This window comes from Zalophus californianus, chromosome 14 (assembly GCF_009762305.2).
Source record: "Zalophus californianus isolate mZalCal1 chromosome 14, mZalCal1.pri.v2, whole genome shotgun sequence".
In the NCBI taxonomy this organism is placed as follows: domain Eukaryota; kingdom Metazoa; phylum Chordata; class Mammalia; order Carnivora; family Otariidae; genus Zalophus; species Zalophus californianus.
Window position 1 is genome coordinate 38,809,331 of NC_045608.1, and position 23,765 is coordinate 38,833,095.

A 23,765-nucleotide genomic window follows, 5' to 3' on the forward strand; every position below is an offset into this window, starting at 1 on the left:
TAAAATATTGACTCCCCCAACCTGACAGTGTTTTGTACATGGAGGGGACCCACGTGAAATATCCACAAGAATCATAAGGACTGCCTCAACTAAAGCCTCCTGAGACTAATACTTGTTTTTCGAAGTCTAGCAAGTATGAGAGAAGGAAGGAATTGGGATGCATGAAGGATCCTAGAGGCGATTTGGATTCTAGTTCGATCTGGCTGCTGTGGTGACTATAACGATTTTAGATATACTTGATTATTGTCCTTTCTAGTCTGCCGGGAAATAAATCATTTTATGAGTCTGAATTGCATTTAACACCTCGACAATAAAAATGAGGAATTTCCCAGGAAGCACTGATTTACTCGTGACTGGAGCTATAGCAATTCTGACCAAGTTACCGAATTTGACAGCAGAAGAAATATAAGCATCCAACAGTGGTTGTTCCAAGTGAAAACAACCATGCTGCTTCCAGAAACATTTGGCAAGCAATTTGTGTGGGGAGAAAATAATAGCAAAGGCAAAAATGAACAAATGACAACGGAGCCATCAATTGATGCCCTGTGGAGTCACCAAAGCTAAAATAGAGATTTCCTGCTGTGATTTCAGAGTCATAACTCCTTCTTGTGACTGCATGCAAATTAAGGAAGTGTTGGCTTGATGTGACCATATCAAGGAATTTATGAGTCAGCATAAATAAATGAAAATGCTGAGTAGAAGACTAAATAATTGCTCCTCTTTACAGTCTAACTGCCTACTCTTAAAGTTATATCGAATCATAAATAATGAAATCTGAACAGCATGAATGCATGCCGATTAGCTGGATTGGAAGTTTGAAATATAAACAGAATTCTACATGAAGACTTTTTGAAGTTGAGTTCTCAATATATCCTGTTCCACAGACCTTATGCTATATTGAAGATATCATAATCTCCCTCTTGTCCGCAAATAAAAACTGAAGAATTATTTCTGCTTTAAATCTCAGGTACTGAAATATTTTCAGCTTCCAGAGATGACCAGGACGATGTAAGGTATGTTTGGAAATTTTTTGTCTTTGGAGTAAGGGGCTTGTTTGGGGTCAGAAGAGAATATATCTAGTCATTGATTTCAAATGTTTTGCAATTTGCTTCCTCTCACATACAGATAGGATAAAGTGCCTTCTCTTTGAAAAATATGAAACAAACTTTAACAGATTTTTTTAAAAGGAATGTTAAAAATTGTCCTGCTATTGGACATGAAGTGAATCTTACAAACTATCATGTCTTGTATTAGCTGCTATCACTGTACTTATTACAGTCAAAATCATGATGACCATCTCTTGTAAATCAGTACTACCTCATACTTAATGGTGTATTTATTACTATATTCGGGACAACTTTATTCACAGCGGTAATCTGCTACATGTTTTTTTTTTTTTCAACAAGTGATCCCTTTGCCTCTGATATTATCAGAAAATTTTACCTTTACCATCCTGAATTCCCCATCTCCCACCATGACTAAATTATAATCTCGAGAGCAGGAGTCTGTCTTGTCCATGTTTATAGCCATGCAGAGCATAGTAGGTGTTCAGTATGTATTCAGGAAGGTGTGGCATGACTGGATTGTTCAGTTATACTCTGAAGGCAAAAGGGACTGGCATAAGGAGAAATTCAGCAACTGTATCAACTGTTATAAGAAAGCCTTGTCATCTCAGCCCAGTTTGGGAGACTCTCCTCCACATTGATTGCACCTATAACTCAAGACTCCTCTGTCTCCTAACCTCCTCAGGAGCTTCCCAGCTGTAATCTGACCTTGGCCCCCTTAAGCAGAGGGCAAGGAGAGACTGCGACAGGAGGCAGGCCATTCCAGTTTGGTAGGTGGCAGTTTTAATAAGCAAAAAGAACTTGCATGGGAGGCTTGTCTTGGGCAGCAGTAAGACAAACGGGTCCCTGCACCCATCTGCCAAATGTTAAAAGTTTATAAGGAGGCCCTAACTGGGTTCAGTCACATATATTGTGCAGGTGTTTTCAAAACCACACCCCTATCACAAGGCTGTGTCCTTGGAGCGGCCTCTGAGCACAGGAAAGGCAAGTGGAACCCACATTCCAAGGACAGGGGAGGGGGTCAGGAGCTTCTGGGCACCGGGGTCCAGCTCATGGTTCAACTGGCAGTCACGTCTTTTCGAGGACCTCTCCCAACATCCTATGAATGCTTGTGACAATCACAACAGTTCAAAGTTTCCTATTCCTGGGAGAGCAAATGAAAGAAAAAGGCGAGGAAATCAGCTGTTAGGGCAGTGAGTTAGGGTAGCCAGGTGATCTGGGTTCAAATCCTTGGACTGCCCTTCGCTAGGTGTCTGATGTTGGGCAAACTGTCTAATTTTGATGTGTTTTCACTTCGTCGCTTATAAATAGGGCTTCCCACCTCACAGTGTGTTGTGAGGATAAATGAGTTAATACTCGTGAAGTGACGTACTGTGTAGGCATTCACTGTTGCTTTATTACATGCTCTGAAGCAGCCAGCAAGCCTGGAGGGTGAGGTCAGCGGAGACTGTTCCATGCTCTACCGCTAACTGGCTATGGGTGCTAGTTGTCACATCTCGAGGTTTCTGTCTCATCTGTAAGACGAGGGTGGAGGCTACAAGCAAGGGCTTCGGGATTTCAAATGCTGTAATGATGTATCTATTCTTCCCTTCTGAAATAGAAGGGTACAGGGCATTTCAACAGTCAAATTGAATAATGCATGTGTGAGCATCGTACAACACAAAGCAAATGTCATGTCAGTTTTTAGTGTCAATATAGGCTCTACTCAGTACTGTATTCACTCACTCTGAAAACATTTTAATATTAATTTCCAAATATGGTAAGTTCCAGTTGCTCAGAAGTATAAGATTAAATGGTCACAAAAGAAAATAAGGCAACTACAAAATCATTTTAATGAAATGTCTGCTGACCAGCGATTTCCTCTCCGTCTTCTCTTTTTTCTTTGCCCATCTCTCCTCTCCAATTTTTCCTCCTGTTCTCACTCAAGGAAGCCTGGATTCCTTGAACTAGGAGCTTCTTTCTTATTCTGGATGTCTGCATAATTGGATACATTCCTACCTTTTTTTTTTAATTGGATTTTTTATTCTTTTCCTTTTATTCTAAAATATGCTTGGCCTGCTGATATATCTGCCTCACACGAGTCACTTTAGCCAAGGATGGGGATATTAATATACTGGTAAAATCAGACATAAATCTAGATGCTAGAGTTCCATACAGAGTGCATGGCTTGTGGGAGAAGTATAATGTTAATCTGCTCCAGCCGATAGATTGGTTCTGTGGACTTCCCTGCTACTTACCACTTGAGTGAAATTATAGACCAAAATTTACAAGACTTGTATTTGTTTTAAATATATATATATACAAATTTGCTTAAAAAATAGTGGGCTCTATAAAATATACGATCATAACATTTTAGGACTGGGAAGGATCTTAGAGTGTATTTAGTCCAAATTTAGTAGTTTTAAAATAGTTGGATGATGTGATGACAAGGTCACTTCACCTTGGTGGTATTCTTTCCAAAATCCCATAACCACTGTGTAATCATGAGAAAAACACCAGAAAAACCTAAATTGGGGGAACATTCTACAGGTTACCTACTCGTGCTCCTTTCCAAACTCATGAGAAAGAAGGAAAGACTGAGATGTTGTCACAGACCAGAGGAGACTGGGAAGCACGTCAGCCAAATACAGCATGGGCTCCTGGACTGGATCCTGGAGCAGAAAGAGGACATTAATGGAAAAAGTGGTGAAATTCAAATAAATCTGACCTTTAATAATAATGCACCAATGCCAGTTTTTTAGTTTGGACAATTATACTATGGTAAAATAAAATGTTAACAATGGAGAAACTAGGCGGAGGGGTATACCAGAGTGCTCTGTACTATTTTTGCAACTTTTCCGTAAGTCTAAAATTATTTCAAAATAAAAATGTATTAAAATACAAGTAGAAACATCTAATGTAAGTAGCTACCCTTTTTTGATGGAACATTACTGTAGTGCTGGCTTACAATATATGGACTGGCTCAGAGGTCAGACAAACATGTTGGTAAATATATAACTCCCTTGGATAGAAAGTATGAGCATACCTAACTGCTCTACTTTTTTAAAAGAATTTATCACTCACACATTGCTCTATGAATTTTTGTTTAAATTACTCTAAATAGTATTCTGCAAATAGTGGTAGAATGAAGTTATGTAAATAATGTTTCAAAAGAAATATAGGCAGTTCCAAAAAGATCTGCTTAGAAAGATAAGCTGTTTCACTCTGAAACTGAAGACAGAATGAGAAACCGATGAGGTAATTTGATCATTTCCTTTTCCAGTTACTCAAATGGTTTAAATATTAGCTCTAAAAAGATCTATGTGTCTTTATGAATTTCTTAGGACTTTGGCTGAATTCTTTTTTAACTGAAGATTGAGATCATAACTTTTATTAATATCAGATAAGAGGAGCATGCAAAAATATATTAGCTTGTTCGCTAACCATAAAGATAGTCATGCAATATTTAGGGTCATTTGTTACTTTTATTATTCCTCAGTTTGAATATATATATAGTAGCAGCTAATAAATTAACTGGCTTAAATTCATGCTTAGCCTATTCATCCTAAAGAAAAACTGGAATTTAGATCTAATAGGGTAGCTAGTTTTGCAGACAAATCTGCTTGATTCCCAAACTAATTACGAGGAGAAGAGGAACATTCCACTTATTCAGTTCAACCTTGGCTATAGTCTCATTTGTAAAGCAGGGATGGTAAGGAATGACCAATCTCCAGACAGAGCTCTGGGCTGACCATGTACTATGGACTGACTGGGGGAATGTTATAAAGATACCATCTTGGATGGAGTGAAGAATCCCCTGACATGTTTTTCTCCATTTAATGTCAATCCCATCCTGCAGAATAAATGTCGCCTTCTTACTTCTGCCAGAATTTAAGCATTGGAATCTGGAAAAGGAAATCCATAGCTGACATGTACCAGGAACTGGGTTAATATCTTAAAGAATCGTCTTATGTAAATCTCTCACCACCCTGAATGTCCCTGAATGGTCCCCTCACCTTTTTTGCTATAAAGTGATTTTTATCTTTTTTTTTTAAGATTATTATTTATTTATTTAGAGAGTGAGAGTCAAGCATGAGCAGGGTGGGGAGGAGCAGAGGGAGAGGGAGAAACAGACTCTCTGCTAAGCAGGGAGCCCAACATGGGGTTTGACCTGAGCTGAAGGCAGGCAATTAAATGACTGACCCATCCAGGCGCCCCTAAAGAAGTGGTTTTTAACAGTGGGTGTACCTTACCATCCCCTGGGGAGCTGTAGTAACTCTTGATCACTCAGGCCACACCCCAAAGCAATTAATCAGAATCTCTGAGGGCTGGACTCCACGCCCAGTATCTTTTTTTTTTTTTAAAGATTTTATTTATTTATTCGAGAGAGAGAGAATGAGAAATAGCACGAGAGGGAAGAGAGTCAGAGGGAGAGGCAGACTCCCCGCTGAGCAGGGAGCCCGACATGGGACTCGATCCCGGGACTCCAGGATCATGACCTGAGCCGAAGGCAGTCGCTTAACCAACTGAGCCACCCAGGCGCCCTCCGCCCAGTATCTTTAAAGTCCCCCAGTGGTCACTATAAGCAGCCAAGGTTGACAAGGACTGTCCTCAGGCGTCTACTGGAATCCTGGCCCTCACTAGAGGCCATTGTGCCCATAATTCTCTAAGTGGGACTCCTCCTGTTTATACTCTTCCCTGGAGTAGAGCAGGTGTCCTCCTTCCCTTTGCAAACCTTTCCTCCTTTCTTCTCTAGAAAGCCTGTAGCTATGATTGTCAGGTCATCTGACCATTCAGCCTGCTTGCTGCTGTCCCCTTCCGCTTACCACCCCCTCCACATCCCCGTCAGGATTTTAGTTCAGGAGCCTCTAAAGCCATGCTAGAATTTGCCCAAAAATATACCAAGTCATTGTTAAATTAGAATGTGTCGGGCATTTCATGTTTAACAAACATAAATATAGCATCTCAGCAGAAAACTGAAATAAAAGCTGTCACATTGTCGTCTGTCCCTCCCAGATTGATGCAGAGTGGGAGCTGGGACATATTTCTTCTCGTGCCCCTTTCCTCTACTTCTGTCTTTGCCGTTTCTTCAACACAAAAGGCATGCTTCCACCTCCACCTCAGCTCCTTTGCGCTCGCTGGTCTTTCCTCCCCAGAAGGCTCTTTGCTACGATCTTCACCTGCCCAGCCTCCTCAAGTCCTTCAGGCCTCTGCAGAAATGCTATATTCTCAATGAGGTTTTCCTGATAACTTCACTGAAAATTGCTCACCCATATTTCCAGCCTTCCTCTGTCCCTCCCCTGCTATATTTTTCTTACAGTACTTATCATTAGATGACATAATACACAATTTCAATTATTTATTTGTTTCTTGTCTGCCTCCTGGGCAGGAATATTTGTGTGTATTGTTTATGCTGTATCCACAGCGCCTACAACGCCTGGCACAAAATGGGTACTCATAACTATTGAATTAATCCATTAACTCTAGGAGGTAGCTTCTATTTTTGTTCTGATCATACAGGTAAGGAAACTGAATCTGGAACCATTAAGTAACCTGCCTAGGAACATTGGCTGGTAAGTGGTAGCCACAGAATCCAAATTCAGTACCAGAGACTGGGCAATTACACCGCTTTTCTTCCATGTGTTAAGTGGAAGATTCATCTCTTAACTTTGTAAATGAAGGCTGAATTTTGAAGTAGATGAGAAACTAAATATTGTATTGTAATGGTTGGTCAAACAGCTCCGTCTGTTTCAACGACCATCTGACCAACTATTACAATTTTATTTAGATGATGAGAATCTGAAATAGATTTTAACCACTCAGCCTGAATATTGCAGGGGTACCCAAGATACTGAGAGGGGAACATGCCAGATGTGCTTAAGGAACAGCAAAAACATAGTGTGGGAGGGTAGAAGCAGTACAGAGAAGCAATACATCTTTTGCACAAATCCATGAGAACAGATGCTGGTTAGAGAAATTTTTATTTCAATTTTTACTGAGTTGTTTATCGTACTGAGAGTGAAATCTTTATGATTCAGAAATAATATTGCCTTTCAATTGTACAAAAGAGGAAACTATAATTTTAGCTCACTGAAACTAAGAATAAACGCTTTGCAGTGTTTTTTTTAAACAGCTTTAATAACATTTGGCATCATGATGATAATTTTGGTAAATTAAAATATTAAATTCTAACCCAAACTGATGAGTTGATTTTATGTGTGATATGTACACTAAACATTAGTTTATGAAACAGCAGAAATAATGTAATAGAGAGTTTACATATTTTACATAAGCTAATAATGTCAATATGATAGATAACCAGTTTCAATAAAGTAGAAGGAAAATGATCCTAAGTAGTTTGGGTCATAGAAACAGGAATTCCACATAAGTCGAATTTGGTAGATATTGTATTTAGTATCAATTATAGGAGATTTAACTTGAAATCCATTTGCAAATTAGAAAACTGTCATCCTTTTGAAGTGGAATGTTTCAGGTTTGTGTGTCATGTGTCCAGACACTGTCATGGAGTAGAAGAGGGATAATTGACAAGCATCAGCCCATATAATGGATGAAGATCTGTTCCATACATTGAAAGTGTTCACATTTTCACAAAAGCCCAGAGGAAGCCAATTTCGGCTTCAGTAACATGCTAGCTCAAAGAGAATAAAATATGTTGAATGTTAGTATAAGAATACGTGTTTCACTCTTGAAGATGAAGTAGTCTTTGTTTAAGGACAAAAGTCAAATCTTAAAGTGTGTCCTCCAGAAATGAAGAAAACTTTCCAGGGTAGATCAGGGCTCTACTCTGGTGTAAATCAAGTCACTGAGCTGTGAAAATGATACAAGATAGAGAGAAGAAAGAAAAGAAACTAAAATTATTCCGAGGTTTTAGGAATGCGGGACTATAAGAAGGTAACAATATTCTTTGGTAATCGGGGAATGCCACAGCAAGGAAGAGGTGTCTTGCTGGTGGTTCACTAAACTTAAAAGGATACAATACATGCTCATAGAGATGTTTTAGCAAAACAAAAATCACAGAATTTGGAAAAGGGCCAGTACTGGTGTTGAAGCATATAAAAAAGACTCAGGAAATAAATGACAAAAGAACAGCTCCTTTATAGCCAGATGTGATGCGGTAGTCCTGGACTGAATTCTAAACCAGTTAAAAAAAAAAAAGCTATGCAATATAATGGGCATTATTGGGACAGCTGAATATGGGCGGGGTAGATTATAGTATTGTATCAATGGTAAATACTTGATTTTTATCATTATACTGTGGTTATATAAGAGCTTATATATAAATATATTATAAATAAGTTCCTTATTTTCAGGAACACACACTGAAATATTTAGGGAAAAGAGGCATAATATCTGTAATTTCTTTAAAAATGGTTCAGAAAAAAATGTGTGTGTTGTGTGTGTTGTGTATGTGTGTAGATAATGAAGGAGAGAGAAAAAGACAGCAAATGACTAAGCCAATGGGGCAAAATGTTAATAAATGGTAAATCTGGATAAAAGTAAAGTGTATATAGGAATTCTTTTTACTGTAGTCTTTCAAAATAAGAAGTTACCAAAAAAAGATAACAAAAAAATTCCCATATCAGAAACAAAATAATATGATTACATCACACTTGGATTATTAAATAACATTAGTTTAAAGAGGAAATAATAAAGAAATCTAAGAAATACGTAGAACTGAATGTAAGTAAAACTACATGGAAAAACGCATTGAAAAGGAAAAACCAGTCCTTGGGAGGAAACATAGCTATTTAAGGTAAGTGTATCAGAAACAAGCAAGCTTATCACCAAACCAGTGGTGAGTTTACCATTTTATTCCTTCTGGTCCTCCTACCACTTGGTTCAGATTCAGTCGTACATGTTCCCCCAAATTTCTGACTGAAGAATAGGAAAAGGGGACTCCAGGAAGGTGGAAAGTACCAAAAAGAACACAAAGAGGAAGGAGTCCAGAAAGCAACCCCATAAAATTGTTTACAAACCATAGGCTCACCTTGGAGCTGCACATGGCATGGATCTGATCCTAATCAGCATATAAAAAACTTTGGGAACTGAACTAACTGATCATAGCCCACATCCTAGGCTGGCCAATGTATGGAAAACACTTGAGACAGATCCAGATAGCACTCCAAATATACCCAACCACAGCCGGCAGAAAATGCGTTAAAATTTGTGACCAGAACCTAACCTGATTGATTGTTAAAATTATCAACATTTTCCATAGGATTTAACAAAGTCCAGAATCTTATAACATAATATTTCAAATGCCTGAGACACAATCCAAAATTATTCAGTATACAAAGACTTAGGTCATTTGTGAAAAGACAATCAACAGAAGACAACACTGTGTTGACAAACATGTTGGAATTAAGCAACCAAAACTTAGAGGCAGATTTTATTAAGATTCTCCAACAAGTAACTATAAATACTCTTAAGACAAATAAAAAATAGAAAGTCTTAGCAAAGAAGTAAGAGATATAAAGAAAAGTAAAATGGAAAATTTAGAACTGAAAAAATACAGCTCATGTGAAAACACCAGATGGACAAAGTAGCAGAATGGAGATGACAAAAGAACAAGTCAGTGAACTTGAAGATAAATCAATAGAAATCATTCAATCTGAATAACAGAGAAAAAAGATTAAAAAAAAAAAGTCTCATGATCCTATGAGAGAATTGAAAAAGAACACCAACATTCATGTCATTGGAATTTCAGAAGAGGAGAAAGAATGCGATGCTGGAAAATATGTGAAGATTAATGGCTGAAAACTACCTCCCAATTTTTTAAGTTTCTTTTTGATTCCAGTTAGTTAACATACAGTGTTGTATTAGTTGTGGGTGTACAATATAGTGTTTCAACACTTCCATACATCACCCAGTGCTCATCACAACAAGTGCACTCCTTAGTCCCCATTACCTAGTTCCTCATTCCCCCACCTCCCTCCAGGTAACCATCAGTTTGTTCTCTACAATTTATAATTAATCTATAATTAAAAGTCTGTTTGCCTCTCTCTCTCTTTTTTTCACTTTGTTCATTTGTTTTGTTTCTTAATTTTGTTTCTTAAATTCCACATATGAGTGAAATCATATGGTATTTGTCTTTCTCTGACTGACTTATTTCACTTAGCATAATACCCTCTAGCTCCATCCATGTTGTTGCAAATGGCAAGATTTTATTCTTTTTTATGAGTGAATAATATTCCATTATGTATATACACTGCATCTTCTTTATCCATTCATCAGTTGATGGACACTTGGGCTGTTTCCATATCTTGGCTATTGTAAATAATACTGCTATGAACACAGGGGTGCATTTCAATTAGTGTTTTTGTATTCTTTGGGTATATGTGCGGTAGTGTAATTACTAGATTGTAGGGCAGTTGTATTTTTAACTTTTTGAGGAAACTCCATTCTGCTTTTCAGAATGGCTGCACCAGTTTGCACTCCCTCCAACAGTGCAATAGTGTTCTTTTTTCTCCATATCCTTGTCAACACTTGTTGTTTCTTGTGTTTTTGATTTTAGCCATTCTGATGGGTATGAGGCGATATCTCACTGTAGTTTTAATTTGCATTTCTCTGCTGGTAAGTTATAATGAACGTATTTTCATGTGTCTGTTGGCCATGTGGATGTCTTCTTTGGAGGAATGTCTGTTTATGTCTTCAGCCCATTTTTTAATCGGATTATTTGGTTTTTGGGTGTTGAATTTTTAAGTTCTTTATATATTTTAGATAGTTTGGATACTAACTGTCGGATATGTCATTTGCAGATATCTTCTCCCATTCTGTAGGTTGCCTTTTACTTTTGCTGATTGTTTCCTTTGCTGTGCAGAAGCTTTTTATTTTGATGTAGTCCCAGTAGTTTCTTTTTACTTTTGTTTCCCTAGCCTCAGGAGACATATCTAGAAAAAAAGTTGCTATGGCCGATGTCAAGAGGTTACTGCCTGTGTTCTCTTCTAGATTTTTATGGTTTCAGGTCTCACATTTAGGTCTTCTATCCATTTTGAATTTATTTTTGTGTATGGTGTAAGAAAGTGGTCTAGTTTCTTTCTTTTGCATGTTGCTCTCCAGTTTTCCCAACACAATTTGAAGACACTGCCCTATTCCCATTGGATAATCTTTCCTGCTGTATAGAAGATTAATTGACTATATAGCTGTGGGTTTACTTCTGGTTTTTCTATTCAGTTCCACTGATCTATGTGTCTATTTTTGTATCAGTACCATACTGTCTTAACAACTACAGCTTTGTAATATAACTTGAAGTCTGGAATTGTGATGCCTCTAGCTTTGCTTTTCTTTTTCAAGATTGCTTTGACTACTCAGGGTCTTTGTGTTTCTGTACAAATTTTAGGAGTGTTTGTTCTAGCTCTGTGAAAAATGCTGTTTGTATTTGGATAGGGATTGCATTAAATGTGTAGATTGCTTTGAGTAATTTAGACATTTGAACAACATTTGTTCTAATTCATGAGCATTGGAATGTCTTTTTTTTTTAAGATTTTATTTTATTTATTTGACAGTGAGAGAGACAGCAAGAGAGGGAACACAAGCAGGGTGAGTGGGAGAGGGAGAAGCAGGGTTCCCGCCGAGCAGGGAGCCCAATGCGGGACTCAATCCCAGGACTCCAGGATCATGACCTGAGCTGAAGGCAGTCGCTTAACCAACTAAGCCACCCAGGCGCACTCATCTTATGTTTCTTAACTTTTTATTAAAGCATGCATTACAATGTGCAAGTGTATAATGATTTATGTGATTGTTTATTGAATGTGTGTGTTCACACCTGTGTTTTTGGGGATCGGATGTATTTCTTGTTCATTTACTATAGTGTTTTCAGAGCAGTGAGGAGAGGTTGCTTATTCACCTTTGCTGGGACATTTTTCCTTATGCAGGCCTATCAGGTCTTGCTGTGATAACAAATCACAAAACACAACTTCCCCGGGATTTATAAAAACAGGCATTTATTTCTCATTTGCGGACCTGTGGATGAGCTGTTACTCATCTAAGCTTGCCTGGGCTCAGGTTTTGGGTCAGCTTCATTCTCTCAGGTCTGCTCATCATTGAAGGGCCCAGGCTGAATCCTGTAGCAACGTGGGCCTGGTCCTCTGGCACACGCACACAGCACAGGAGGGACAGCAGAACACAGGCTGCTTCTCCAAGCCTCTCTTCTGAACTTGCCCATCCTCTTCTCTGCCCACATTCCACTGGTCAAAACCAGTCAGAGGGCCCAGTCAGTGTGATAAAGAAATCAGCCCCACCCATCTATGAGAACCCCAAATGACTTCACATTTCCAAACGTCTCTGGGGGCTGCTCCATAACCACCCAGGCCCTGACACTCCAGATTCTATGCCACAGACCCAATACATCAGGCCTCACAATGCTCAGAAGCAGGTTTCACTCAGGAGGAGTCTGTGGGCATCCCAGAAATTAGGTGCTCCCTGCAATGTAGCTGGACAGAGAAATCCACACAGAATGACAGCATTCCTAGTAGGAAAGAAAGATTTCCTTCAAAGGTCTCAAGTCTGTGCATTTCAGGAAGGCCCTGACCACCCCCATCAATCCCACAATGTGCGCATATAACTCCCCTTGGTATTAAGTTCTAGGTTGTCACTTATCTGTCATCAATATTTACTGAGAACCTAATAGGTGCTGCCCAGTGCTGAGTTAAGGCTGGTGAACAGGCAAAGTGCCAGGTTTGGGTCAGACCCTTCCTGTACGGTTTCCCATCGCCTCCCTCCTCCTTCCCATTGAGTTGCCCCTTTAATTTAGACTCATCCCCATGATCCTTCTGAAGCAAGGAACAGACAGGCAGAGCCCATAAAACAAATGAGATAAGAGGGCTAACTGATGCAAAAGCCAAGATGTCAGGAATCTGTCACTTGGGAAATGCAGTCTAGTGCTTGAGAACTCTTCTGAACTATTTTAATTTCATCAGATTAGTCAAATCTTGGGAAGACTTTACCTAGCCATATGTAAAAAGACTCTTTACACAGCAGGGAGATAATAAATATATGCAGAGTGTATAAACCTATGCAGTTATGTGGTAGGGAAGAAGGGGGAACAGTGCCAGACAATGAATCATAAACTAAATGCTAGCCATGTCCACACACTGGTAAGTGCCATGACAACTTTACTGCTTGATAGCATAACCCTATAATATAGTACTATTATTATCCCCTTTAAAGACGAAACAGGATGGAAATGTAATCTTAAAAGCCATGTAAACAAGAATCAACACGCCCAGCCATGGCCTTACAAGGAACGAGGCTACATAGGTATCAAGTATGAGCATGAACTTTGGCCATTCCAGTCCTGCCCCTGCCACTTAAACCCACCATCTATGGAGAGTGGGCAGGTCATTTAACATCATAGAGCTAATATTTGAGCTAAGCACTGACCAGAGCATTATTTCATTTAATCCACACAACTGCTCTATTAGGTGCTCTCCATTTCAGAGAAGAAGAAGCTGAGGTTTAGAGAAGCTAAACAATGTACCTAATATTTGAATTGGACGTCTGACTCTAGAAATGGTCTATTCTCTTTCATTCAGTAGACCTACTAATGCCATGCTTTTGCGAACACCAAAAAAGGGTGTGTATAAAAGTACCATTCAAAACATCGAAACTGTTAAAATTAATATTATAAAATCAACTGAGACCATACAGAATTTCTTTAGAATTGAATACAGCCTATCACAATATCATTTCTTAAATCTTTAGTATGTAATCATCACCCAAGCCCAAGAGGAAGGTCCTACTCTAATTTTTTACATGTTAAATTATGCGTTTTTATGAAACGCTGTTAATGCAGCATACGCAACTCTGAGAAGATGCAGTAGTGCCCTCCAGCTAGGTTTAGCTGGTCCCCCACGCCTGCCACAAGCCCAGCCACGCCATCGCAGGGAACGCGACATGCTTTGAACACCAATGGAACCATTACTTTTGCGGAACAGGAATGTAAGAACAGTGCTGGTATCAGAGTTCTCCGAGGGAGAGCTGCAAATGAAATCATGCCTAACCTCACTACTGCAACAGATGAGCTAGCGTAGGACCTCCAGTCCCCGTGACTTTCCCTTGAGAGTGTTCGGGTAAACGCATGGGAGCAGGTTTGGCTGGATCCAGAGCTTTAGCGGGTGTTCGCTTTCTTCTGGGTGACTGGGGTAACCTCTCACATTCCAAATGAAGGAAGTCATTTTTCATTTGCTTTACAAACGTTTATTGATGGCCTACCATCCTCCCAATATACATAATGCAGTAGCAAAACCAGCCAAGACCCAGCGCCCTCTATGCGTGTCCCAGGGTCTGCGGGTGTAGGCGAAGGGCGAGGGTGCCTGGAACCCCCACCCCGGAGCAGTGGGTTAGCCCCGCAGCCGCAGCGCCCGGCTTGCGCGCGCCCGAGGACGGCACTGCCCCATTAACATGCACCCGCACGGGAGCGCCGCGCTCCCGCGTCCCCGGCGCTGCGCCGGCGGCGGGCGCGGGCGGGAGCCCAGGAGTCTGAGCGGGAGGCGGGAGCACCGGACGGGGCGGGTGCCCGCGAGCGGCGCTCGTGCTTACGCTCCTCGGCTCACGAGGACCCGCCCCTTCCCCGCCCACCCCTTCTCCCGCGCGCGGGCTCCGCGCGCCCCAAGCCGCGCGCGTGCGCGCGCGTGCGCAGGCCAGGGCCCTCCGGGGGCGGCCCCGTAGACTCCATAGAAAACGTCGCAAGGTCCCGGATTAACCCTTTCCTTGCTCGCCCATTTACAGGGCCGGTCAGGTTCCGTGCCTGCGCAAGCCGGCGGCGCGCCTTCCCCCCAGCCCGCACCGCGCATGCACGGGAAGGGGGGGTGCCGGTGGGGGTGTACACGGCCGGCTAGACATTCTGTGCTCGTGCAGGAGGAGGGCTGCTACCATCAGGGACGTGCACGATTCCCTCCCACCCCGCCCCCTCCTCAAACTCCAAAAAAAAAAAAATTCCAAAATACACTGCCACCCACCGTGCCCCCGCGCCCCGCGTCCAACCCGTCCCCGGCCTGCTTGCAGTGAGCGCGGGGAGCCCACGGCGAGTGTCTGTGGCTGTGCCAGGCTGCAGGTAAGCGCGGGCCGGGGTTGCGGAAGGGGCCCGGGCCATCCGCGAGGCGGGCGCGGGGGCGCGGGGGCGGCCGGCCGCCGGCACGGCGGGGCGGCCCGGAAGAAGCGCGTTCTCGCCGAGCTTTGGGGCACCAGCCAGTTCCAGGATGTGCGGGCGGCCGCCAGCGGTGCGCTGCGAACGGGGCCAGTCATGGGCCGGGGCCGGGCCGAGCCGGGCGTGGGGACCGGGCGCCGTAGGGGAGCGCAGGCCGGCAAGCGGGCTCCGGCAGCGGCCGGGCGGCGGCGGCGGCCCCGCGCGCGCGCTCGCCGAGCCTCGGCGGCGGAGTTCATGGCCGCCCCCGCTCGCACCGCCGCAGTGCACCGCGGTGGAGGTGGGGGTGGAGACGGCCCCGAGCCCGGCGCGGAGCGCGGCCCGCCGGGCGCCGCCCCTCCGAGCCGTGGGCCCCGCCGCGCCGCCCCTAGCTGCCTGCTGAGGAGGGGGCCGGGACCCCCGCGCTCGCACTCCCGGGTGCGCCCGCGGAGCTCGGAAGCCGGCCGCGCGCCGCCCCCGCCCCCGGCCGCGGGAGGGCGGGGGAGGGCCCGGCGCGAGCCGGCCGGGGAGTGCGCGGGGCGCGAGCTCCGGGCTCGCGGGGCGCGGCGCGGGGCTGCGGAGCCCGGCCGCACGCCCGCTCCCGCTCCCGCTCCCGCTCGCCGCCGTCGCCACCCCGGGCCCTCCCGCTTTGGTTCGGAGCGGCGGCCCCCAGCCTGCGCTGGACTCCGATTATGAAAGGGAAAGTGGCCCTTTCACCTCCTGGCTCCGAGGCTGGGAGCTTTTGTTTAGGAAAGGATGCAAATGGCCTTATCCGTCCCCCACCTCCCGGGCCGAAAGAAATGAGAGCGAAGCCTGAAAGGCTCTCAAGTCCTTTTGGGTCTTGCGCTTCGTTCCCTGCTTCTCCCCCATCCCGAAGTTGCGAGCTTTCAACCGGGAAGTCGTGCGGCCGCCATTGTCGCGGCTGCTCCGGGGTAGGGGAGGCGGCTGCCTCTGCTTATGTAAGTTTGACTTTGCTGGAGCCCCCGCTCCCTGCTCCGTAAGGGCGGCCCAGTGCGCCAGCGGTTTGGAGAACCACCATAAAGGGGCGGCTTTGTTATGGAGGTGTAGTTGGGACTACATCTTTTCCTCCGCCTACGCAGATATTGGCAAGGGCTAGCTTCCAGTATAACTCACCTGAACTTACTAACTGGAACATCTCAGTAGAAAGAAATGGTCTTCGGCGATCTTGAGAGTGGGAGCCAAATATCACACTGGTCCAAAAACAAAACAAAACAACCCACCACAGTGGTATGTTGTCATGGGTACTGCAGGGCCACTCCTCTCCCTAGTCCCAGGCACTTTTATCCCACAAGTCCTAGGGAGAGTTACAATAGTGGGAAGTGATTAGGTAGGAAGGTTTTGCGTGGCTGCCTTCCTTTGGAGATGACTGCAGGCCGAGGTGCATCTAGGGGACGGGCAGAGTCCTTAGAAGTAATGTTGCCCAGCTCTCACACTGTTCAGATAAGAACCCCCTGCTACTGTAGGCATCTTATTGGTGTGTTTGTTTTTCTGTAGAGGGAACTTTTGAGGGTTTTCAGAGTGTTGGTCTCGCACCGCAATTTTGTGTAAGAATATTGCAGCTCAGTCTCTTGGTCCCACCACACCAAAGTTTGTGTGGTCACTGTTCAGTGGAGGAAACATGTTTTTTCAGGATATTGGTCTGCAGGATGGAGTCCTCTGGTAAGAGTTAAAACTCCCCCACAGCGAGAATTCTTTGAGCCTCCCTGTGGGGATTGAGGTGAAAACACCTGAATTTCTCAAATAAAACCAAAAAACTAGTGTAGCCTCCATGATATGTGCTATGAACACAGAAGCACAGAAAGAAGAAAGCAGCTACTGTTCCTTCTCCAGTGTTAACTACTGGGGATGTTCACTTCTATAACTTTATTTTAAAATGTACCCTCAATATGTTTATATGAGCCTAGAGAGAAATGGGGAGGGCTACATCCCCAGCAGGAAATGGTGGGGGTAGGGGAGACTTACTGGCTTTTTCTGTATCTAAGTAGCTATCAATATTTGTGCAAATATGGGCATGGCCTTTGTTTGTGAGAACTTCCTTAGTGGTTCTCCAACCCGTTCCTCTAATCCCGGTGTACAGCCCCTGCATGTCCCAAGTGCCACAGCCTTTATCTGTTCTCATTCATATCTGTTCAGAGCTGGACCTGATGCTGCCAGTCACCCTCCTCTCTGTTCCCAACCTGAAAATGGGTACATGTGCAAGTGGCAGGACAAGAAAGGAAAGTTTTATTTTTTAAAATCAATTCTTGAAAACATTCTTGTTTAGAATTTGGGATAGAGGAAGATTCTACCTTATTCTTGTTTGTCCTTTTCTCTTGTAGGACTGGCGTGCCCCTGATCAGAATTATTCTGATCTGAAGAATTTGGTGTTTAAAGCATTAAGATAATAGCCTGAGTTGTTCATGGTAACTATAATTTTGGGTATTAAATCTTGGAAATATATATGTATATGTGTATCAATTATACATTAGCATTTCTGTTTCTTTGGGGGGTAATGCTTTGTGAAATAAAAACAAAACAATGTTTCAAAAAGAAAATACACAGAACAAATTATTTTAAGAAGGTAATTCTTTAACACAGTAGGTCTTTTGTGCCAGAGATCTCTCGTGCCAGTTCAGAATTTCTTTTGCTTATAAAATACTCACAGCACTTGTCAGGTACATCCCGTCTTGATGACACTGTCATCTGGATGGCAGATAGATTGGCATCCAGATGGAATGAAGACGCTTATCACTGTCTTCCCAAATGCCCTCCGAGGGTCGTATTAAATCTTAACCCTCATTCAGAAGTGGCCCAAAGTTGGTGAGGAAAAAAGCAGAAGACAACACGAAGTGGAATATTTTGGCAGTGATCTCCCTTTTTGGTTCTGCAACAGTGATTTGTCTCTTCTGTCAAGGAAGTAGAACACTGAGCACTATTATTAGTTATTTCACAGAACCTCCTCTTCTGTACGTGGAATTAGAGTAGACACTACAGGAATAGAACCTCCTTGCCTTAGACCTCTTTCTTAAGCCTTGAAGTTATTTGTTATTACCTCTAGTTGTCAGGAAGCACAGGTTTTAGAGGTAGGTTGCCTGGATTTGAGTCCCAGCTCTCCAGTAAATGACTAGAATTTTGGACACGTTCCTAAGCTCATCGAAAAAGGGGGGCTAAGAATGCCTTTTTAAAGGTTATTTGATCAGTACATTTGTGAAGACACGCAAAGCACATGGAACAGTGCCTGGCATATATTATGTGCCTCATAAAAGTTGCTGTTATTACTAAGCAAATACTTTTTTAACTGGAGATAAATAGAAATAACAAGATGAAAGTCCCTAAGTTGGGATCTTCTAGAACCACCTCTAATATTGATTTTCTGAAATAGGTACTAAAAATTGATCAGGAAGTGAAAGTCTGCCTGTGTTTTGTGTATGGAAAAGTAGTGTTCATAATTATCAAACTCTCTTTTTGAATATTTTTTGTAGGAGTTTTTCATCAGTATGTCTGAAACCATTAAGTATAATGACGATGATCATAAAACTCTGTTTCTGAAAACACTAAATGAACAACGCCTGGAAGGAGAATTCTGTGATATTGCCATTGTGGTTGAAGATGTGAAATTCAGAGCACACAGGTGTGTTCTTGCCGCCTGTAGCACCTACTTTAAAAAGCTTTTCAAGAAGCTTGAGGTTGATAGCTCTTCAGTAATAGAAATAGATTTTCTTCGTTCTGATATATTTGAAGAGGTCCTGAACTACATGTACACAGCAAAGATTTCTGTGAAAAAAGAAGATGTTAACTTAATGATGTCATCAGGTCAGATTCTCGGTATCCGATTTTTAGATAAACTCTGTTCTCAGAAGCGTGATGTATCTAGTCCAGATGAAAACAACGGCCAATCGAAAAGTAAGTATTGCCTCAAAATAAATCGCCCCATTGGAGATGCTGCTGACACTCAGGATGATGATGTGGAAGAAATTGGAGACCAGGATGACAGTCCCTCTGATGACACAGTAGAAGGCACCCCCCCGAGTCAGGAGGACGGCAAGTCGCCTACGACGACGCTCAGGGTTCAGGAAGCAATCCTGAAAGAGCTGGGGAGTGAGGAAGTTCGGAAGGTTAATTGCTACGGCCAGGAAGTAGAATCCATGGAGACCCCAGAATCGAAAGATCTGGGGTCCCAGACCCCTCAAGCCTTAACATTTAATGATGGAATGAGCGAAGTGAAGGACGAACAGACCCCAGGCTGGACAACAGCGGCCAGCGACATGAAGTTCGAATACTTGCTTTATGGCCACCATCGGGAGCAGATCGCCTGCCAGGCGTGCGGGAAGACCTTCTCCGACGAAGGCAGGTTGAGGAAGCATGAAAAACTCCACACGGCCGATAGGCCGTTTGTTTGTGAAATGTGTACAAAAGGTTTTACCACACAGGCCCACCTGAAAGAACACCTCAAAATCCACACAGGCTATAAGCCGTACAGTTGTGAGGTGTGTGGAAAATCCTTTATCCGTGCCCCGGACTTGAAGAAGCACGAGAGAGTGCACAGCAATGAGAGACCATTTGCCTGCCACATGTGTGACAAAGCCTTCAAACACAAGTCCCACCTCAAAGACCATGAACGAAGACACAGAGGGGAAAAGCCTTTTGTCTGCGGCTCCTGCACCAAGGCGTTTGCCAAGGCGTCTGATCTGAAAAGGCACGAGAACAATATGCACAGTGAGAGGAAGCAGGTCACCCCCAGTGCCATCCAGAGCGAGACAGAACAGTTGCAGGCGGCAGCCATGGCCGCTGAAGCAGAGCAGCAGTTGGAGACGATCGCCTGTAGCTAGAGGTGACAGGACAGGACCGCTTTGCCTGAGCCCCGGAGGTGGGACTGCACGGGTCCCAGCACACAAGCGCCAGTCCCTGCATTTCTGTGGAAACTTACGGAGCATTGTACTCACTGGATTTAAGGCAGTGCTTGGTTAAGTATTTTGCAAACTTTGCAAGGAAATCGTGTTCCTTTGTTCTGACCAAACAGTCTCGCTGTCCCGTCTGGTGTCTGGTAGTGATGTTGCCAGTAAGCCCTCTCCCCCCCGCCCCCCTCTTTTTTTATGATTTTAATTTGAGAACTCCTGTGTCCAGTTCAGAAGTGAGAGACTTCTATTCCAGTTTTTGTAATTCCTCTCTACACTTGCTGACTGGCAAGTGTACTGCACAGAGCGATAATTGAGTAAATTGATTTCCTAATCATCACGATTCTGTGGGACTTAGGGTCAAAACAGCATTTTTAATAACTTGATAAAAGTACTTCATGCAGATGCAGAAAATACTGGTGGGTGGCTGACCAAGAACACTGCACAGATAGGAAAACAAGTTCCAGAATTGCAGAACGATATTGGATTTATATTCGGTTTGTTAATTTTACATCACTGTTTTTCACTGTTGTTGTGGACAAATGATGGTTGCTTTGCTAAAGTGTTTCTTCATTTTGATCGCCCACACCTACCCCAAAAGATGGAGTCATAAGTCCTGAACGGAGGCTGAGCAAACCCACAGGGATGATGGTGGTCTGGGGGCTGAGTTCTTTTTGGTCCTCTTTTTTGGGGCATTGCCACTCTGCAACAGATGCGGTTTCTGGGGTAGACCAGTTGTTAGAGGGATAGCAAAGGGGGCATAGGATCCTGGCTCTCAGGGACGAGGTTTTCACGTTTGCAACAGTTCCAAGATTTTCTAGATCAAAATAATTCTTAATTGATTTTGAAATTGGATTTTTATTTAGGATCAAAATTAGGACAAGAACAGGTATGCTTCTTCAGATACATTTGTGTCACTTAAGAGAATGTCATCAAGCTTTTGGGCTCTCTGCAGCACGTGATTTATCCACAAAGGAGATGTAATATTGTTGCTTAAATTAATAAATTGAAAATCTTTTTAAGTGTGTAAATAGTGTAGAAGTGTTGGTCTTATGTATTTCAAGTAAAAGTAGACAGCTGCACCTTTTTTTTGCACATTGGATTAAAATAACTTCCATGAGCAACAAACATCGGTCTGTTTTTTAACCAATATTAAAGATTGTAAGACCAAATGTTTATTTTTTTGAAGTATATTTCATCATTGGTGGTTACAGTTTTAAGTAGAATTTGATTGCCATTTCATAGCCATAAACAGAATTATAAACACTGTTCCAATTTTGGTGTATGAAAACTTTTTTTAGCCATTTCTTTAGGAATATATTGAAATACCAAAATAGTTTGAATTACTTTCTGTAACAAAGTGTTAGTCAATTATTTTAGAATGTACAATTTTAGAAAAATACCATTTTTTAAAAATTTTATTTTTGATTCCTAGAATTTTTTTTCCAAGTTACATTAAAATAATTTCATTTCATAGCTTGTTGCATTAACACCTGTAATTACTATTGTGGGAGAAATTTTATTTTTTAAATTGATGTACATGTTATGCCCAAGATTGTAGGATGAAGATGCTACCTTTAAAGAGACTTATTTATTGGTAAAATGTTTACTTTAGTTTAAAATTAATTTAATTTTCTTTCTTTAAAGTTGTTTATTCTGTCCTAAAAGTAGTCCTGTCACTGTGTTTATATGCTGTTAGTGGAAGGGGACCTGATTGGCGTTCCTTGGCTGTTTTAACCAAAGCAAAGGAAAAATGATTTCACATCTTTGTTGATAACTACTTCAACAAACCATTTTTTGGGACTTCAGTTTTGTATATAAAAGAAAATATACTTCTGTCACTCCTGTTTTCATTTTTTTATAGCAACCTCTCACACATCCAGGTTTCCACCAAAGCACATTTTCTATGCTCTCTTCGCCATGGTTCTACAGAATTACACGTTAAGCCCCTGGTGTGGACGGACCCTCATTGAAACCATATGGTCACAGTGCCACCCCCAAAAAAGAAAGCTTCGTTTTCAGCACTTGATTTGTATTGTGTAAATATCTATCATCTGTCCCATTTTGCATGAGAAACATATTTGTGGTTTACTGTGTCTAACAGCAGGGCTGGGTTTGGATGTGTGTTAGCGTGCATGTTTTCTTTGGTTTTTTGGTGACAGCAAAGTCATGACGTGGTAGTTTTCGTGTCTTCTGGTGTTTCAGGACTGCCTCTCCACCCAGCTGGCTTGAGTGGTCCCCTGGATGGTGAAGCCATCATGTTAGACCTCCAATCATAGGGAGTTAATCCTGAAATGAGCTTACACTTGAGTCTGTAGTGTGAGAGGAGAGGAAATTATAAATGTCAGCATTACTACCTTTTCACTCAAAAATCACCTACTTTTTTCTCTTTGTACAAAGAGAATGTCTACAGACTTGATTTTAACTTTTTTCCAAGTTGCAGTGTATTGGCAATGATTGAAGAAGAGAATTTTAGGAAGCCTGAATTTTAGGTAATTGCCTGTTAATTAACTTGATCATGAATTTGGAATCGTTAGCAATTACAGAAGTCACCAACAGGTGATCTGGATACTAACAAATTCCTACTCTTTCGTTAAAAAAAAAATTGAGGTGAAGGAGAATGATGCAAATGTATGCAGTCTTCAATTTACTGGAGTATGTTGTGGACGGCTGAGTGTAACTTAGTCATTGGGAACCTGGAGTTCATTTTCCTGAGTAATGCTGTTGGTGGTGATTAGTTCCCAGAGCAGATGAAAGCCTTCCCTGTAAGTGTGATAGAATGGTATATTGAAGGTTCTAGTCTCAAGTTCTAAGTCCTGGGAATGAAGGAGTTGAAGCTTCCAGGGCAGCGATTGGAGAACTCTCGCTTTCCTTTCTGTCGTTTACCTTCAACATCTACCTCCTTTTCTCCGCTGCCCAAACCCTCTACCTCCTCCCTACCCCCAGGAATGGGAGAGAAGACATTAGGCTGGAGGAGACAAGGTGACCACTGACAACCATTACAGACATGAGGGCCTGAATTCGTTCTGCCTCCTCGTACTTAAATCAAGGAACACCTTACTGATAGGCAACTCCCTACCTCTCTGACGATAAACTGCCATTTATTTTGAGATAGCCCAAACTGCTCATTATTTCTTGAATTTTGTCTTCATTTTAGCATACCCCCTTGTAACTGGGAACTTCTCTCCCTTATTGGAACTATTCACAATAAGTCTAACTCAATCTATTAGACAACACTTGAGATGAGTAAAGGTAGTGTATCATTTATTGAACATATATTGAGCATTGTGTTTGAGGGTCTGGGCTGGATCCTGGAGATATAAAGGCAGAAGAGATGTGGCCCCTCCCCAGCAAGAGTGTGCTTCCTTTCTGGGTCTTGTGTTCTTTTTCAAAATGAGGATGCCATTTGCCCATCACCTATTGTCCATGATTCCTTGAAGGTCACCATACTGATTTTCTCTCAAGGACGGTAGATGTAATTTATCTGGACCATGACAGCTTTCAGCAGTTGTGTTTTCATGATCTCTTCAAGAGATTTCCCCATTACCAATATGTATGCAAAAGTTTTCAGCATAATAAGGAAATGTGCTTTAGTGGAAAGACTTCTGGAAGCAAACTTGAATTGGATCCTGGCTCCGCTTAGCAATTACCATGTAAATTTAGGCAAGTTCTTACCTGCCCTGA

The 23,765-nt window shown here is 42.6% G+C and overlaps 2 protein-coding genes across 11 annotated transcripts in view; one reads left to right on the forward strand and one right to left on the reverse strand.

The window, feature by feature from the left end:
* LOC113912558 overlaps positions 1 to 16,457 on the reverse strand; it is an 84,575-nt gene extending 68,118 nt beyond the window's left edge. For 2 of the 4 annotated variants that reach the window (XR_003516874.2, XM_027575883.2), the window contains exons 1-2: positions 16,321 to 16,457; positions 3,603 to 3,715 (exon numbers count right to left, since the gene is read on the reverse strand). Coding sequence is in view for 1 of the 4 variants with exons in the window: in XM_027575883.2 (XP_027431684.1) it covers positions 3,603 to 3,624 (22 nt within the window). In the remaining 3 variants the exon portion in view is untranslated. Of the gene's footprint in view, positions 1 to 1,260; positions 2,209 to 2,448; positions 2,656 to 3,602; positions 3,716 to 16,320 lie in introns of those variants that run through there. The other 2 variants (XR_003516875.1, XR_003516876.1) reach the window with 2 other exon arrangements.
* ZBTB14 (zinc finger and BTB domain containing 14) lies at positions 14,007 to 21,916 on the forward strand. 7 transcript variants are annotated; one of them, XM_027575875.1, is made up of 4 exons: positions 14,007 to 15,117; positions 17,341 to 17,423; positions 17,526 to 17,609; positions 18,669 to 21,916. In XM_027575875.1, the coding sequence occupies exons 3-4, from the start codon at positions 17,607 to 17,609 to the stop codon at positions 20,013 to 20,015; spliced, it is 1,350 nt and encodes a 449-aa protein (XP_027431676.1). In that variant the 5' UTR covers positions 14,007 to 15,117; positions 17,341 to 17,423; positions 17,526 to 17,606; the 3' UTR covers positions 20,016 to 21,916. The 7 variants fall into 7 exon arrangements, with proteins under 7 accessions (XP_027431676.1, XP_027431677.1, XP_027431678.1 ...); XM_027575877.1 differs by lacking the exon at positions 14,007 to 15,117 and adding an exon at positions 15,810 to 16,145; XM_027575878.1 differs by lacking the exon at positions 14,007 to 15,117 and adding an exon at positions 16,730 to 16,866.
* Positions 21,917 to 23,765: the final 1,849 nt, after the last annotated feature.